This window comes from Crocodylus porosus, unplaced genomic scaffold (genome assembly GCF_001723895.1).
Source record: "Crocodylus porosus isolate Cpor-Errol unplaced genomic scaffold, CroPor_comp1, whole genome shotgun sequence".
Taxonomy (NCBI): domain Eukaryota; kingdom Metazoa; phylum Chordata; order Crocodylia; family Crocodylidae; genus Crocodylus; species Crocodylus porosus.
In genome coordinates, this window is record NW_017728936.1 from 6,136,738 (window position 1) to 6,153,549 (window position 16,812).

General features: G+C 47.0%; 1 protein-coding gene across 7 annotated transcripts in view; it reads left to right on the forward strand.

Moving 5' to 3' along the window:
• Positions 1-16,812, forward strand: part of NTM (neurotrimin) — a 624,942-nt gene that overhangs the window by 598,823 nt on the left and 9,307 nt on the right. For 4 of the 7 annotated variants that reach the window (XM_019547015.1, XM_019547016.1, XM_019547017.1 and 1 more), the window contains exon 8: positions 3,360-3,395. The exons of the other annotated variants lie outside the window; for them this stretch is intronic. In XM_019547015.1, the coding sequence (XP_019402560.1) occupies positions 3,360-3,395 (36 nt within the window). The remainder of the gene's footprint in view (positions 1-3,359; positions 3,396-16,812) is intronic. 7 annotated transcript variants of the gene reach the window in all.

Here is a 16,812-nt window from a genome sequence, read left to right on the forward strand (position 1 = left end):
TCCTGGGTTTAGTAGGAAATTATTTCAGACCTAGCAATTTCTCCTGGCTTGGGCTCAAGATTTGACCTTTTTGGCTGAGTTTCTATTTGAGGTTTGGGGCCTATCCAGATCCCAAACTCGAGATTTGTAATTGCACAAGTCCAGGAAAGAGAGTCGGGATGCTTGTTCCCTAAGGACAGAGACTTGGCCCAGTTATGACATTCATATGCTGAGCAGGATTTGAACAGACCTCTGGACAGGGATGTTGTTTTAAGTCCTGGGATCACATGGTTGAAAGGGACCTTGAGGGTTCTCCAGTCCAACCCTGAGACCCATCTCCACTCTATGCAGCCCTGAGATACTGCCCTAAGGTTTCTGAAACAATTTGGAGCACAGCACAGGAGAGCGTGGCAAGAAAACTGCCCTTGTGTGATCAAGCTCATCCTACCGAATTCCCCTCTAGTGGTATGAGCTGGCCCCAAGTCAGAGAGCAAACAGCCTGCACGGCTCCATCATTGCATGTCATGCTCCAGGTCAGATTTTCTCTTACTGCAAAATGAAATTAAAGAAATGAGTCTTCTGGCAGGATGTGGAGGGTGGGAAACTTCATACCCTTATCTTGGAGCTATTTTCTCTGCATGCCCGAGCTGTGTTTAGAGTGATGCATCCATATGATACCACTAACAGTCCAGGAGGGCCATAATTGCTCAACATAATTTGTCACAGCTCTTTATGCTACGGCAGGCTGAAGTGTTAGAGCCTGCATTGCCAACCAGGAACTGCACGAGGAGCAAATCCCTTATCACCCTATTTCCAGATTGCTGCCCATGGAAAAACTCTGGCCAGCTGGTGTACATTAAACTTAGGGCTGTAACTACTATTGCCCAGCTTCACACACCTCTTAGCTGAGAATGAGCGTCACCTCATTATAAGCACTGACCTAACACTGCACTTGTGGACATCGCTAAGCTCCACTCAAACCAACGATGCCATTGTTTCCCTAGCGACTACAACAGGGAAAGAGCAGAGAGAGACTTGAAAAAATAAGAGAACAGAAATCTAGGCCCTATGAGACTCAAGCAGAGCATGGGATAGGTGCTGTTAAGTTTGTATTTACACCTGTGTGGGCATCTCTTCAGCAGTCAGAACTAAGACTCCTGGTTTCTCTTCCTCACTTTGCCCCTGACTCGCCGTGTTAAGTCAGGTAGCCCCAAATTAGCGCAACATGACAGTGATATGAGGTTCCTGAATTTCTGAGCACCTAACTTTAGACATGTCAAGCTGCTGGTTTTCCAAGGTACTGAGCACACACGGCCCAAACAGAGCTCGCTGCTCAAAGTTAGTGCTGTATACATGTTCGGACCTGTGCAAAATCAAAGGCTGCTGTTGAAAATATGGATCTGCCTCCATACGAGGGCCCGAGCACATGGCATGCATGGTGCAATCAGCATTGGTTTTGTACGCCAAAGTAAATGACACCAGGGCCTAAGGTAGCTCTCCCAAAATGCCGACACATAGTCAGCACTCTTACACTGTCTTACCACGAGGTGGTCAGGGAGCAGGAAATATCCTGCTTGCTTTAGCAAACAGCTAACCAAGATGGAAGAGGACACACAAGACTTATAAAAATGTAAGATAAGCAATGTAGTTTACTCCTGATTTTCCACTGGATTAGCCTACACTGGGTTAAGGTAAGTTACACCAGTGCTTGCTCCTTTTTTAAACTGGAGTAAAAGCCAGTGACACTGGTATAAACTTGCTGTATGTCCAAGCCCCAAGTTGTTGATTATCCATCTAGAAAATCCGTGTAGCGTGGAAGCATGTAACAGGGTGGTTACATCTCCCAGTATGGACAGAATCATTCACATGGAGTGGGAGGCAGGTTTGTAGTTACTACTACCCTCTTCCTTTGTAATTTAAGCTGTCATAGGGGCAGCCTCATTCCCCCAGGGAGATGATACGGGAGATCAGCCAGCATAATCCAGTTTTGGGTGGTATTAAATCAGCATATGCACTGGACGAGGCACCCCATCCCCATTTCAAGCAAGTGACCACTACTTTTTGTGCTGCACTGTGTCTAGTACCCCAAGTTGCAGCCACTTAGTATCACTGTTTCCCCGGGTCTAGCATAACATGAACCTCTGCTCATGTGAACCTCGCGTGAACCTGTTCCACTGATGGACTGAGGTTTCCCCAGCCCTCTTCCTCCGTGCAGTCCACCTTCCAGCCCCTCTGCCTTTGGGAAACAGGGCATGTTTCTTTCAGCTTGTTCTGGGCTTCTGGACTGGTGATAAACTGGTCTGAAAGCTTAAGTGCCAACCAAGGCTAATTGGGTAGCACTGCTCCACACCACACTATTATCAGGCTCTAGGGAGGGTAACACTGAAAATGCACTGAATCAGCTCTTCCGGTTCCCCATAAATCAGGATGTTCTGACTGTATATGACATTAACACCACCTGGTGTTACAGGGGCCATGGGATGGTTGGGAAGATGGATTTATTAATGATTGAGCACATGGGATGAAAGACAGATATTAAAAGAAAACATTTTGGAGCCTCATGGCCCCTTCTGCATTGCTCCTTGTACCATCCTCAGTGGGCATATCATTGAATAACACTGCTTTCCTGAAATAAAACACCCTATCTGCAGAAGAGGAGAGAGAGTAACATCCTGGGACCCCAATCCTGTGAGTGACTCTGCTTGGGTGCAGGGATTCAGCTACCGGTGGTATCTCGCAGGCTAGGCTGGGTGCTAGGACTGTCCACAACATTCATACTATGATACAGTCTTTGCAATACTTCACTTCATCAATAGTGTGTACCATGGAAATGGCCTTCCTGCTCTCCCAACATCCTTGTCTTCAGGGCAGGGATTGTTTCTCATGAGGTGTTCATCCAACACCTGGCACCATGGGCTCAGTTGGGGCTTTAGATGCTACTGTAATAACATCTCCTTTGCAAGGCTGGTCTAATTTATCACTTCCTAAAATGATGGGGAATGGACTTCCAGAGGTCATCTAGTCCAACGCCCTGCTTGAAGCCGAATCCTCCCTATCCAAACCACACTATACAATCCATAATTAAACTCTTTGTAAAACTACCCTCAACTCTGACACAGCACAAGGCATAACACCTTATCCTGCCACAGGTAAAGCAGGGAATCATCCCATCGAATCATCCTTCCCATGGTTTTCCATGATTCATTTCATTCAGTTCAGAAAGTGTCTGCCATTCTTCCCCACCATCCACCTCAGCCCCAACCCTGCCCCTCCCACAACATCTCTGTGTTGCCTGACGATGTGTTCGTGGAGTGATATATAAACTATATATATTTTTTTTTTGTCATTTTTCTCTTCCATTGTTTCCTCACCTGGTTTAGAAATAAGTGAGCCCACAAGCTCAGCCTTGTTCCAAGGTCAGTATTGCTCTTGCTGTATGTCACATCTGCTGTTCTTCTTCCCCCCCTCCTGCCTTTAACCTCCCCCCACCTTGCACCATACGTTCGCCTGGTCTGATGCTGCCTGTCTCCCTGTCCAAGAATATGCATGGAGGACAGTGCTGTGTCCTGCAGGCAAGCAAAGAGCATGCAGGTAGCTGGGCTGAGGTTAGTCACCTGGGATTTGTCTCTAAATCACCTGGCTTAAGCCTTCCCTGCTCACTGTGTCCAGAGCTAACTGTACAGATGTGAAAAACCAGGTTCCGATTCTTCCCTTCCCGGAGAGCGCACCCAGAGCCTGTTCCAGCTGGACTTTGCTTTCATAGCATCACCCCATAGATGCTTTCAGCCGGTCACAGGAATTCAGTTCTACTTTTTCTCCTTCTCCTGTGTGGCAGTGCAGGACGCTGCCCTGGATACTACTGCAAATCATGGACCCAGTCCTTCAAGGTACTAGTCATCACCAGCGCCTAGTGAGCATGTCTGGGAGTTGAGGGCACTCAACATCTTGCAAGATCCTTTCTCTAGATAGGGCAGTCCCAGGCCACATCTTTCTAGTCAGCACAGTGTCCACTTACAGTCTGCTGAAACCCTGGGGCTGCCTGGCTTCTGAGCACATGGAGAGGGCTGTTTGCACCAATATTGCATGCACGGTCTTAGGCATGCTGCTCCCCTGAAGTCGGGAGTCTGTGACTAAGGACCCATGTGCTACACTAATTGCTCCAATTCAGGCCTCTTAGCTTTGCCTAAAACAAGGCCCATCTAAGGGAATGCTGCAGCCAGGCAGCAGACGAGCCCCCAGGTTCACAGTGAATATGCCGCTCATTGTCCCATGGGTGGAGTCCCCCTTGATCTCCTTGCAGTCCATCCTTCCAGCCCCTGGGCATGCACAGGTGCCAGTTGATTATCCCGGACCAGGCATCTGAGCATCTCTACCTCCGCCACCCGCAGAGATAACAGGAAGGGTCCTGATGGCATTGCTCTGAGCATGGAGACCACCTGCCTGTAGGTCCTGTGAAGAAAGGAGAAGGAGAAGAGGGGAAAGAGCAGAGCATGGAAGCGGAGGAAGTGAGTATTCCTCCCTGAAGCCTGAACGTCTCCGCCAGCCCTCGCCAAGAGAAGATACACAGGGAGGGCTCCAGCGATTGCCTCTAGCCCTCCTATTTTCCTGGCTCCCCTATTTGTGACCCAGCCAAGATGACAAGGGAAAGAATTGGGGGGCGGGGGGGGATAGCAGTTACTGCACAGAGCTCTTTAAAGGAGTAAAAAGAGAAGGATTTTTAGCTGTACCGGGAAACGTGTTTGCATCCCCCACCCCACACAGTGTGTCAGCAGAGACAAGGACACCTCATCCCACGTTTGGAGATGTTTATTGACTCATCCCTTCATCCTTTTGTCTTTTTTTTTCTGTTTGTTTCCCTCCTGCATGGCTGTCCCCGCATCTCTCCTCCTTGCGCTTCCCTCCGTTCTACCATGTAAGTACCTTCCGGCTCTAACGACTCAAATCCATCCTACTAACGAAGCACCATAGCCTTCTATGAGAGGGAGGGTTAGGGGAAGCAAAGCTGATGATATGTCACAGAAGCCAGCCGGACCTTGCACAGAGATGGGACATATGCACGGTCTCTAGACCAGATACAGCAGTCTGAGGGACAGCAAAGAGAGGCAGGTAAGGTACACACAGCAAGACATGAGCGGGGGCCATAAATCATTCTCAGCAGGGGTTGTGAAGAGATGCACAGGGTTGCAGATCTCCATATTGCAGAAGTGGGGGTGGTTCTAGTCTTGTGGCATTGCTGGGGGGTGGGAGGGTTCCCAGGACAGAAGTTATTGATGAAAACCACTGCAGTACCTGGATGGATGATATAGATGGTTGTATAAGTAGGCAGAGAGAGGGAACAGATAGTTGCTATAAATGTATGTGTCATACACGCCTACCTGTATGAGGCATGGGGGAGCGAGGCGGGGGATGGATGTATACAGTAAGTAGAAATCGCTAGGCTTTTACAACTGCTGCAGATTTGCCAAGAAAACAGGGCTACACCTAAAAATCCTGGTAACCATTGATAAGCACACAGAGTCGCAAGTCAGGTGTGCCTAATTCTCACCCATCAGGGATGTTCCTGAGACATGAAGAAGCTGAAGTGAGTCTGTATTATCTCGGGCTGCACAGCCATTCAGGTCCCATGGCCCCACACCAAGCAAACGTCCCCTTTTACCTTTCACAATATCCTGCGACATTCACTAATGACAGGCTTTCATGGACAGAGTGGCCCAGATCTTTTCTTGGTGTAACTCCGTTGCTGTCAGAGGAACTGAACCAGCACAATATCCCCTGCAAACTCCACCAGACAGCGCACACTGAGTTCTCTGGTGGTGTTGCCTGGGACCTACCTAAACATTGTGTTGAATACCTCAGGAGCCAGCAAGATTTTGATAATGAGACAAATTCAGCCGGTCAGACTGCTGGGATACCCTGGATTTAGACTGTGGTGGATCAGTCCAACATCACTGCCACCATCCTGGTTGTGATGTAGGGGAGCAGCGGTGTGCACAAATACCTGGTGTTGTCTATGGCTGCCCAGCAGGTAGCTCTCCATTTTGCTTTGATCCCACCATAGACATCCAAGTCTTCTTTGCCTCCAGCCAAGATCACTGGAGGCCCACTGGCAAGACCACTGGGGCTTCAGCTAAGGCAGGCTGCAGTTGCCCAACTTTGGCCTACAGAAGCTAGTAAAAGTAAACTACCCCTATTTTCTGAATATTGTTGCCTGATTCCTCTTGAGTAAAACACATGGTGCTGGTTACCACACAAATGTGGCATGGACCCCACTTGTCTCACTTGCCCTCCATCCCACCAAGACACATTATGGCTGTCCAACCCACGGTTGATGTGTGTGGAGCTTGTGGCACAATTACTTCTATAGTAGACTTTTAATATAGGGTTGGTGAACCTGAGCCTGGCCACACTTAGGACAGGGTGCAAGATGCACTTGTTTTCTCAGGCCCCCCCAGAGGACAGGCCTTGACCCAGATCATTCAGCCTGCTGGCTAGGAGTCCCTTCCTTCATTTGTCTTTGTCTTGCAGATACCCAAATTAGGAAAGAGCAAGCTGAAAACCACTGGTGGCTTGCTTGCTTTGAGTGTAGAGGTGCAGCTGGTTTCTACTAGTAGGCCCATGTGCATAAACTGATAACATAGTTGTTTTTTTGGGTTTTTTTGCAGGGAGAGCCAGGTGATCCTGTAGTCTTGTGTCTCCAATAAAAGCCAGTGCTGGCTGCTTTCAAGGCAATTATAATGCACCCAACTGTAATGATATCCCAAGCAGTGCATCTTCCTGATCCCAGCTATTATTGCTCATCCTGTGACCTGAAATGTCAGGTCATATCCTCTTCTAGGCTCTTGACAGGACTTAGCGGGAGCCAGTGACTGTGCGGTGCCCCACACGGCCCATTTATAGACACAAGGTTTGCAGGGAGGAGAATCGCACGACCAATTTACACAGGTGCTCCCATCGCTCACTGGTTGCATTCCTGCGGGAATGTGCAGCTTAGGGTCACTCTATCTTGCTCATTTACTGTAGAGTTTCTCCTCAGTCTTTTATCTCATTTCCCCTTGGTCTTTTATCTCCCCAGTATTAATCTAATATGGCTTTTGATGGTATCAGCACTCAGAAAAAAAGTCATCTGATTAATGTCTACAAGCTTCACAGTGATCATCAAGCCAATTTATTAGCGAATATGGGACTGGAGTAAACTCCTGACATCATATAAGTGCACTGCAAAAAGAAGTGGTTATCAAAGACAGACTTGGCATTCCCTGAGGATTTAGGAGAGTTGGTTATCTGTAGAGCTTTTAATTCTGTAGTAGTTATACTCATAGCACATGCCAGAAAAGTCGCCAGGGTTTGTATGCTACAAAACAACCGTTTTGGGGCAGCATGTTTTCTTGAGAGGGGAAGGGAACAGGGGATGGGGAGTTTGCCATGTCTGATCTGGGGGTTCTTTTGCATGAACTCAAGAAGAAAAGTAGCACATCTAGATGCAGGGGTGGCAGGAGATCTTTCTAGCTTTAACCCGATCTTAAAGGAAAGAAAGGACACGTCCCCACTAGTAGCCTGGATCATGCTGAACATATGCCTGGACATATTAAGCTTCTTAAATATAAAGTCCGCATATTCCTCTTGAAGTATCACACAAGTGCTCTGCGGTGCCCTACGGTGGTCCTATAATATGAAGATGATTCCTATGCAAGGACAGACAATGCTGGGATTTATTGGGAGCTGCAGATAAGACAAACAGCCGTGGGTCACTTCAGTCAAATTAAATGCTTGGAGGTGAAGATCAAAGCCTTGCAGAAGCACCGCTGATGGGTTCACTTTGCCATCTATGAGAGTATTGGCATCATCTCGTACATCTTACATGGTGTGCACTGCACGGCATGGGATAAGCGGTTCAGTTCCCATGCTGGACTGCTGTGCACATAATGGTTCTCTCTGTCCCTCTCCAGTATAAAGATGATATCTCAGCTATCAAGGCTGAGGTCATAAAGGCTGTTTTGGGAAGTACCAAGGTGACCCTCCCAACACCTTCTGTTGGCTCGTGACTCAGTTGTAGCCCATTTTCCATAGACAGGTTCCTGTGAGAACTGAAGCATCTTCTTGGCTCGAGGGTTTTCACATGCCATTCAGCAGAGCTATAAGTGGCCCATGACCTATCCCCATGCAGGTACAGCCATTCCTTCTTCAAGGGCAGAAGCAAGCAGTGTGTAAGTTAGAGGGGAAAACACCATGCATCTTGGGATCAGTGGCTATTCCTCTCTCCTTCCAAGCCTGGAGTGTGACTGGGAAACATGCCTTGTTTCAGGTTTGTAGCTACAGTACTCTGAGACTCTTGCTGGAGGTTGCCATCATACTGCTAAGGAATTAGGGTTTCAGAGTTAAGTATTACATTCATGAGAACAAGTTCTAAAGCAATTTCCAAGCTGCTTTGCACAGAGAGAGGCCTAACCCTATAATCTACTCAGGCCTTCTTTCTGTTGTCAACGCCAGAACAAATAGGCCCATGTTGTGACAGTAGGCAGTGCAAGCTGCGCTGGGTTAGACTAGGAGCTGGACACACAACGCATGCAACTGTCTTCACAGGAATGGGCACAGGCTGAATAGCCTGACACTAGTGTAAAATCACCAGAAACTGGTCTAGAGTTACCCTGGGAACAACAAATGGTGCAACTTAAGGAGGTATTGGTAGTGTGTGTCCACAGTTAGCTTTGAGTAGTTATTTGCCCAATGTAAATAAGCTATACCCTGCTTCCTGCCTCTACCCGCTCCTGCCCTGCAGTGGTGAGGCACTGTTATAGAGCCTCGCATCGCAGCTACCCCAGGACAACTAATCTCCAGTACTGATCTCCATGTAATTTATACCAGGGCACAATTTATACCAGCAGTGATGTGTCATGTATCCAGGCTGCACAGGTAGAGGGGACCAGAGGAACTTCCCTCTATCCTCCAGTCCCCAGAAAGAATCTCATCAGCTTCTCCCCCACGAGGACATTGTGAAGTCAAAACAGCCAATTTGAGTCTCAACCGTGCATTTGTGCCCATCTCAAGCACTAATAATGGCTTTCAACCAGCACAGATGGAGTTTTCTACTTTGTTTTCTGTGAAAAGAAATAATTGTTGTTTAAATTGTAAACATGAGAGTTTGTAGCTGATTGTTAAACCATTGTTATCACACTGCCTGGAAACTCTTTCTCGGTCTCTCCTGCTTTCCTACCGGGCTTTCAGGCTAATCAGTGTCACAAATGACACCTCTTTTTAGGAAGACGGACACCTCCAACACTGGCTCAGAAATGCCATTTGGTGTTAACTGTTGGTGTGCGCAAACAGTAGACACGTGCTTCCCAGTTTCTTCATGGTGAAACATGCCGTCACGTGAGTAGTTGGGATGCCTTTGCTCAGGGTTTATATGGAATTTCTTCTGGTTTAAATACACTGGTAGAGGGGCCACATGGCAGAAAGCACACCAGTTGTGGAAGAAGGCAGTAGTATAAAAGTGGCCCCAACTCTCTTACCGCTTGAGGAGAGGAGAAGGGTCAGAGATCTGTTGCTCGATCTGGAAGTGTAGAAGAGAGAGGCAATTCAACCCATTGAATTGGCCAGGGCGGTTAAACCTGTACCGTCAGCAACCACCATCTGTCGAGCTTCCCTGCTGTGTGCTGGGTTATCCTGATTCCCCATCATTTGGCTGCAGCAATGCAAAGGGCCTTGCAGATGCCGAGAAGACCCATTTGCATTTCTTCCTTGGCCCACTTTAATGATGTTGTCCCACTTTAATGATGTTGTCCTTCAGCCAGTCCTTTTTAACCAAGTGGATGCTCATTTCTTTTTGTGTGATCTGTATTGCCCAAGTAGAAGCCTGTGCTAACTAGATGTACAGGGATAAGTTCTGAGACAAGGCTGATAACACAGAGCTCCCTGTCTTGAAAATCCATTTGATTAAATCTTGGGAGCAAATCATGAACCCTCTTTGGATGGGTAAGGACTAGCAGGAAAAAGTGTCCGATCTTCTACTTAAGGCACTGGACTGGGAATCCAGAGAGCTGGGCGCTGATCCCAGCTTTACCATAGACTCACCAGGTGACCTGAATCAGGTCATTTAGTCTGAGATTCTGTGTTTTATCTCACTGAAGACTTCTCTGCTAAACCAAGCTGGTCTTCTGCTATAGTTGCTAGTTCTCCTGCACTTTGGGGTGGTTTGCTCCTGCATCCACAGTAAGGTTTCTTTAAAATACAACCAACTCTCCTTTTCCTCTCAGACTGGCCTCCCAGGGGATCCTGCTCATCGGTTCCCTGAGTGAGGCAGAATCTGAAGTCCAAGGCCCTTACTCTGCTGCTCTCCATCCTTCCTTCCCTCAGGATCTTGAACTCAGTCTTGTGGTCGCTGCTGCCCAAGTTGCCATCTACTACTATATTCCTCGCCAATTCATCCCTGTTTGTGAGCAGCAGGTCAAGAAGAGCAAGGCCCCTAGTTGGCCAGTCCAACACTTGCACCAGAAAGTTGTCCCCAACACTATCCAAAAACGTCCAGGACTGCCTGTGCACACTGTATTGCCCTCCTGGCAGATGTCAGGGTGATTGAAGTCCTCCATCTTCAGTCAGGGCTTGTGATCAGGAAACTTCTGCCAGCCCTTTGCAGAAAGCCTCATCCAGCACTTCCTCCTGGTCTGGTGGTCTGTAGCAGACCCCCGCCACATCATCACCCTTGTTGCTTTCAGCTCTGACCTTAGCCCAGGGACTTTCAACAGGTCTATCTCCAGTTTCATACTGGAGCTCTGAGCAATCACAGAGCCCTTTTACATAAAGCACAACTCCTCCTCCTCTTGTCCCCTGCCTGTCCTTGCTGAACAGTTTGTACCCATCCCTGACAATGCTCCAGACATGTGAGCTCCCACCACGTTTCTGTTATTCCAGTCGTGTCATAGATCTGTGACTGCGCAAGGACTTCCAGTTCTTCCTGCTTGTTTCCAAGGCTCTGTGCATTTGTGTACAGGCACCGGAGGTAACCAGATGATTGCCCTTTCTCAGGAAGTATGAGAAGGCCTCCCCTGTTGCCTTCTCCTGCTTGTGCTTCCTCCAGGTCTCCTACTTCCCCACTTACTTTAGGGCCTTGGTCTCCATCCCCTGGCAAATCTGGCTTAAAGCCCTCCTCGCTAGATTAGCGAGCCTGTCTGTGAAGATGCTCTTCCTTCTCTTCACCAGGTGGATCCCATCTCTTTATATCAATTCTTCCTCTTACAGCAATATCCCATGGTCAAAGAAGCCAAAGCCCTGCTGGGAACACTATCTGCACAGCCACGCATTGATCTTCAGGATGCATCCACTCCTGCCTGGGCCCGCTCCCTCGACTGCAAGCATCGAGGAGCACTACCGCCTAAACCCCTGTCCCCTTCACCTTTGCACCCAGAGACCTGTAGTCACTTTTGACTCACATAGGCAGCATGGAGTAGTAGTCAGAGGACTGAATGAGTCTTAGTAAGCCTTCCAAGACTGGGTGTAGGCTCAAGACAAGCAGCAGACCGCTGGAGACACAAGGTCTAGCTGGCACATGGAAGCCTCCACCACCCATCACTTCAGCATGCTGGAGACTTATTGGCTAAACAGCTGCTCTGCAAAGAAGGACCTGGGGGTGACAGTGGACAATAAGCTGAATATGAGCCAGCAGTGTGCCCTTGTTGCAAAGAAGGCTAAGGGCACATTGGGCTGCATTAATAGGATTGTTGCCAACAGATTGAGGGAAGTGACTCTTCCCCTCCATTCAGCACTGGTGAGACCACACTTAGAGTCCTGTGTCCAGTTGTGGGCTCCCCGCTACAGAACAGATGTAGATAAATTGGTGAGAGTCCAGCAAAAGGCAGCAAAACTAGGGGGCTGGGGGACATGAGCTTTGAGGAGAGGCTGAGGGGACTGGGCTCAGTGGTGGCAGATAACAGAACAAGGAACAATGGTTTGAAGTTGTAGCGAGGGAGGTTTAGGTTAGACATTAGAAAGAAAATTCTCACCAGGAGGGTAGTAAAACACTGGGACAGGTTACCCAGAAAGGTGGTGGAATCTGCATCCTTGGAGGTTTTGAAGACCCAGCTAGACAAAGCCCTGGCTTGGATGATCTAGCTGGGGCTGGTCCTGCTTTGAGCAGGGGTCGGACTAGATGTGACCTCCTGAGGTCCCTTCCTCCCCTAATTTTCTGATTCTATAATTTTAAAATCGACTTATGGGGCTTAGATTCAGTTGAATGAGAATTGTATCTCCAAATCCCCTATGCAGCTCTGAAAATTTCAGACACATTTTAAAGGCAAGTTTTCCCACCTGCAAAATGGGCATTACCCTCCAGCCTTTCCATTAACTTTTTTCATCTTGTATACTTAGATTGTACATCCTCAGCATGGAAAGTGTCATTGCCAATGAATATGCTCAACAGAGTGATTTGGGCGTGCCAGGGTAATAGATAGGGATCTACTCGGTTCACAGCTTCGTGGTTTTCAGGGAAACCGTGAAAAAGGCGGTTTCTGCCATCACCAGGAAAATGGGTATTCCCATGATTTTACATGGAATCGCTGGGGGAAAAAAACTTACTAGACATAAAATGCTGGCTGCCCAGCGGGGGAAGGAGGGGATCACAGGCACGAAAAGGAGCAGCCACGATGGCAGCCACCCCCGCCCCTGCTGCTGATTGGCGGAGAGGGCTGCCTTTTATGCAGCAAGGGACAGGGCCACATGAAGGGAAGCCCTCTCCACCAATCAGCAGTGAGGGGCAGGGCCACTGGGGCCTCACAGCCAATCAGCAGTGCACCAGTTACAAAAAAGGGAGGGGGGGGTGGTGCTAGCCACAAAAAAATGGTGAAAATGGTGCTGGGCACCATGAGCAGTCTACGATTTTTGTGCACTTTAAGTAGATCCCTAGTAATAGAGATAAAAAACCGTGGGATGAACAAGAACAAAAACCAAGAGAAATTAGTGCCGGGTTCTGCACTTCTTACTTCCCTGTCCACTGCTTTCCATGTGGAAAAACATTGTAATGTTTAAAGGCAGGAAGACTGTCATAACACCTAATCTGACCTGCTGTGTATCACAGGCCATTACATTTTATCCATCAAATTTCTACACTCTACTGAGAGCAATAGCTTATGCTGGATTGAAGTATAATGTGTGCCAAAGCATATCATATCCTCCAGGAAGGCATCCAGTCTTGACCTCAGGACATGAAGAGCCTGAGAATGCACCGCTTCCTGGTTATTTGTTCCAGTGGTTAATTTTTCTGCGTTGAGAATCCCTCCATATGACTGCCCCGTACTCATCATTTTTTATCACTCCACCAATCTTTGCATGATCTGCACAGCTTATCAGCCGTGGTTGTACATTGTTTTCCACCGTGCTCTGCATGAACTTTACTGCCTGTCTCGATTAGGACGTTGAGTAGTGTTGAACCAGGAACGATTTTTTTTTTTTCAAACACTGACTAAAAGGACTAAAGACTAAAAAGACCCCCCTGCTTTCCCACAAACAGCCCCTTCCTTCTTATCTGCTGCTTGTACGCTTCTTAATCCATTTAAGACGTGCACTGCTGTCCTGCTAATATTTTAATCAGAATGCCACGCGATGCTAAGTCTTACCAAAGTTGAAGTGTATTTCATCTGCGCAGTTCTCTTTATCAACCAAACATGTAATCTCATCAAAGACAGAAATCAGGATTCTTTGACCAGATCTCATTTCCATATAATCATGTGGACTGGCATTAATTCTATTTTTGTTCTTTAATTCTGTATTAATTGCATCTCATGTCAGCCCTCCCATTATTCTGCCTAGGATTGATGACAGGCTTACCAACTTCTAATTACCAGAGTCGCCCCCCTTGCCTTTTTATAATAGTGATATACTATCCACCATCTTCCAGTCTCCTGGAATTTCCTCGGCATCCCAAGGTTTATTCAAGATTACTTTCAACAGGCTCCTAGTTAGTTCCATTGGACTCATGGAGAGGGGAAAACAAAATCTACTGATTTTAAAGGGTTTTCTCCCAGGAGATGTTAACATTCTCCTTGCTCAGTAATAAACTGGAAAGTACTTCTTTATCCTTGTGTGAACAAGCGTATCTTTTTTGTATATAGAATACCTCTGTGTTTTCTGCACCATTAGTAATTGTACCCCTTCCTCTAGTAATGTGTTTATATCACAGCTTGGGATTCATTTGTTACCGCGTACTTAAAAAACAAAACTAAGCAAAAATTGCCACTATCCTGGCCCTACGAGGCATAGTTATTTTCTTTCTTGAAATCTTAAACTTCCCTTATCAAATTTCCACATTTCATAACCGCTAATTTAAATGAACTGCTCTCCATTTTCCCCTTTTCCTATTTCTCATGTATTATATTTCTTTTCTAATATCTTCCTTTCACCGGTGAAACAGAACGGGCTTTGCCATCTAATAAACCTTCCTTAAAGAACTCCCAATTTTCACATTTTTTATTGTCTGTTTCTTTCTGAAAGTCATTTTACTCATCACTTTTTCTCAATGTTGGAAATTAGCCCTATTGAAACACAAGTATACATATACTGTCTATATAGCTCTAGTTAAGCCTGGCCTGTCCTTTGTTTGCTTATAGTGAATATAATCAGGTCATGATTACTGGTCCCTAGGCAACCACCAACTTCCAGTCCAGTGATGAAGCCATCCTTATCTATCATAATGAGTCCCATACAGAATGACCTTGTGTCAGGTATAATACTCTTTGTGTTAGAAATGGCATCATCTAGATCTCTTAGAAAGTTTAATGCTGTTTTACCACTGGTTTTATGAGACCTCCAGCTTATGAACCCCTAGTTGAAGTCCCCCATAAGGACACTTTCCCCCCACATCACTCGCATTGCAGACAGGACTAAGGAACACGTTAAGGAATAACCTATCTTCTTATCTAGCTTGATTCAGGAGTCCATAGCAGATTCCAGTATCCATATGCATGCAAGATCCAAAGGTGCAAGTTATTGATAATCTCTAGCAGGTCTGTCCATAACGTGGAGCCACATTTCTCACCGTGTTTACCACTGTCATGCATGGCTCTACCCCAGCATACCCGTGGCAACGTTTTGCATGGTTATAAATGACAATACAAGATGTACGGAGTTGGAGAATCAGGCGCAAAGAAAAACAGCTCACTCTCTGGGTAGACTTACCCCTGTGAATTAGGGTAGCAGACCCAGGCCTTTAATTATCCTTTCTCCAAAATCTGTTTACTGAGTCCTACAAACTTTGTCAGGCATCTTGTCTTTGCTAAACATGAATAAATATCCTTAAAAAATCATTGTTTTAAAGGCACAGGGATTCTTATTGCAGGCCTTTCTTTTAATCACTAATTCGGGCTTCTTTAATCTGATCAAGACTTCGGGAACCAAATATATTTTTTCTGTTACTAAAAAAGTACAATTCAATTTCTCCTTTCATTGTGATCAATGTTGATTGCCGCCGGCAAGCATGATTAGAGAATTCTATCTACAATTTGCCATGCAATTAATAAGGATGGGACCATAGTTCTACATGGGAGAGAAGGGCCTAAGGGAAATCCTCATCATAATAACAATATAACCCAAGTGCCAATCAAAGCCATGTTATCTCGACACTCCAGACCAGACTCAACCCTGCCACAACGCTGCTGTTATACCAACAGTGAAATGTGTCCCTGAAGGAAAATGGAAGGAGGAAGAGATTCTTAGCTGGTGCTAATTGGCAGAGCACCTTTGAGCTTGATTAGTGACACTGCCATATGCTTTGCCAGCTGTGATGGCCAGTCTGTAATGCAATCAGTAGCTCTTGCATGGCTGGGTTATGCAGCCCGGATTCACATTTCTGAGAGCCTCACCTGCGTTATCCTAATGTGGGAGTACCCCGGGTTGAATTCTGGCTGTTGCCAAAGTAGCCACTGCTCTCTGGTTGCATCAAATGTTGGGCATCCTTTTTTGTGATTTTCCAGCCTGCTGCACCCCTGTAGCTCCAGGTAGCATTAGTGGGAGCTGCCAGTACTCAGCGCCATTGCAAAATGGGACCTGTGGTATCTCTGATGGGGGTGCCCAAACTAAGAGGGACACAGAATCAGTGACTCCTTGGGCCAGATCTGGACCTTTGCCAGTTCACACCAGCTGAGGATCTCACTCAGATAACAGTGATGGTCATTCTTTACATTCACAGTGCTTTGCATATTGAAAGCCCCTAACAGATACTAACTAATTCAGTCCTCACAAGACCCTTGTGAAGGACAGAGTGTCATAAATGATGGAAAATGGAGGCAGAGGGGTATGGTGCCTTGCTCCAGGTAGTAAGCCTTGCCAGATATAGAGTCTGGGACCTCCTGGTTCCAGCCGCCTGGAGGTGAGTCTCATTTCACTTTCTTCTCCTAATTAACTCGCTATCTAGAGTATTAGCCAGGGCAGCTCACGCAGTCAATGGAAGGCCCAATCTGGACAGGGGTTGAAGTCCCCTCTCTGCCTGGTAAATCTTCAGTTCTGGCCTTTGCATTCCCGTGCCATGCATGGAGAAGGAGGCTGGTGGCAGGCTGACAAGAAATCTGTAAGACCCCGGTTTCATGCCTCTTTGTTGTTGAGGCTGCCATCACTTTGGTACCCCCTCCTCCACCCCCCTGCATTGTTGGGTCCCCGGTGGTTTAGGGCAGCGTTGGCGGGCTGCTTTCTTGGTCTCCAAGTTCCCAACAGTTGCACAGCAGAGAGATGCAGCCCCAGCAGAGGCCTGCAGTGCCAGTCAGCACTCTAGGACTCCAGAAAACTTACCAGCAGACAGTTTGCATACTTGTAAATCTGGCATTTAATACTATGTTTAAGGTTAAAAAAAAAAAA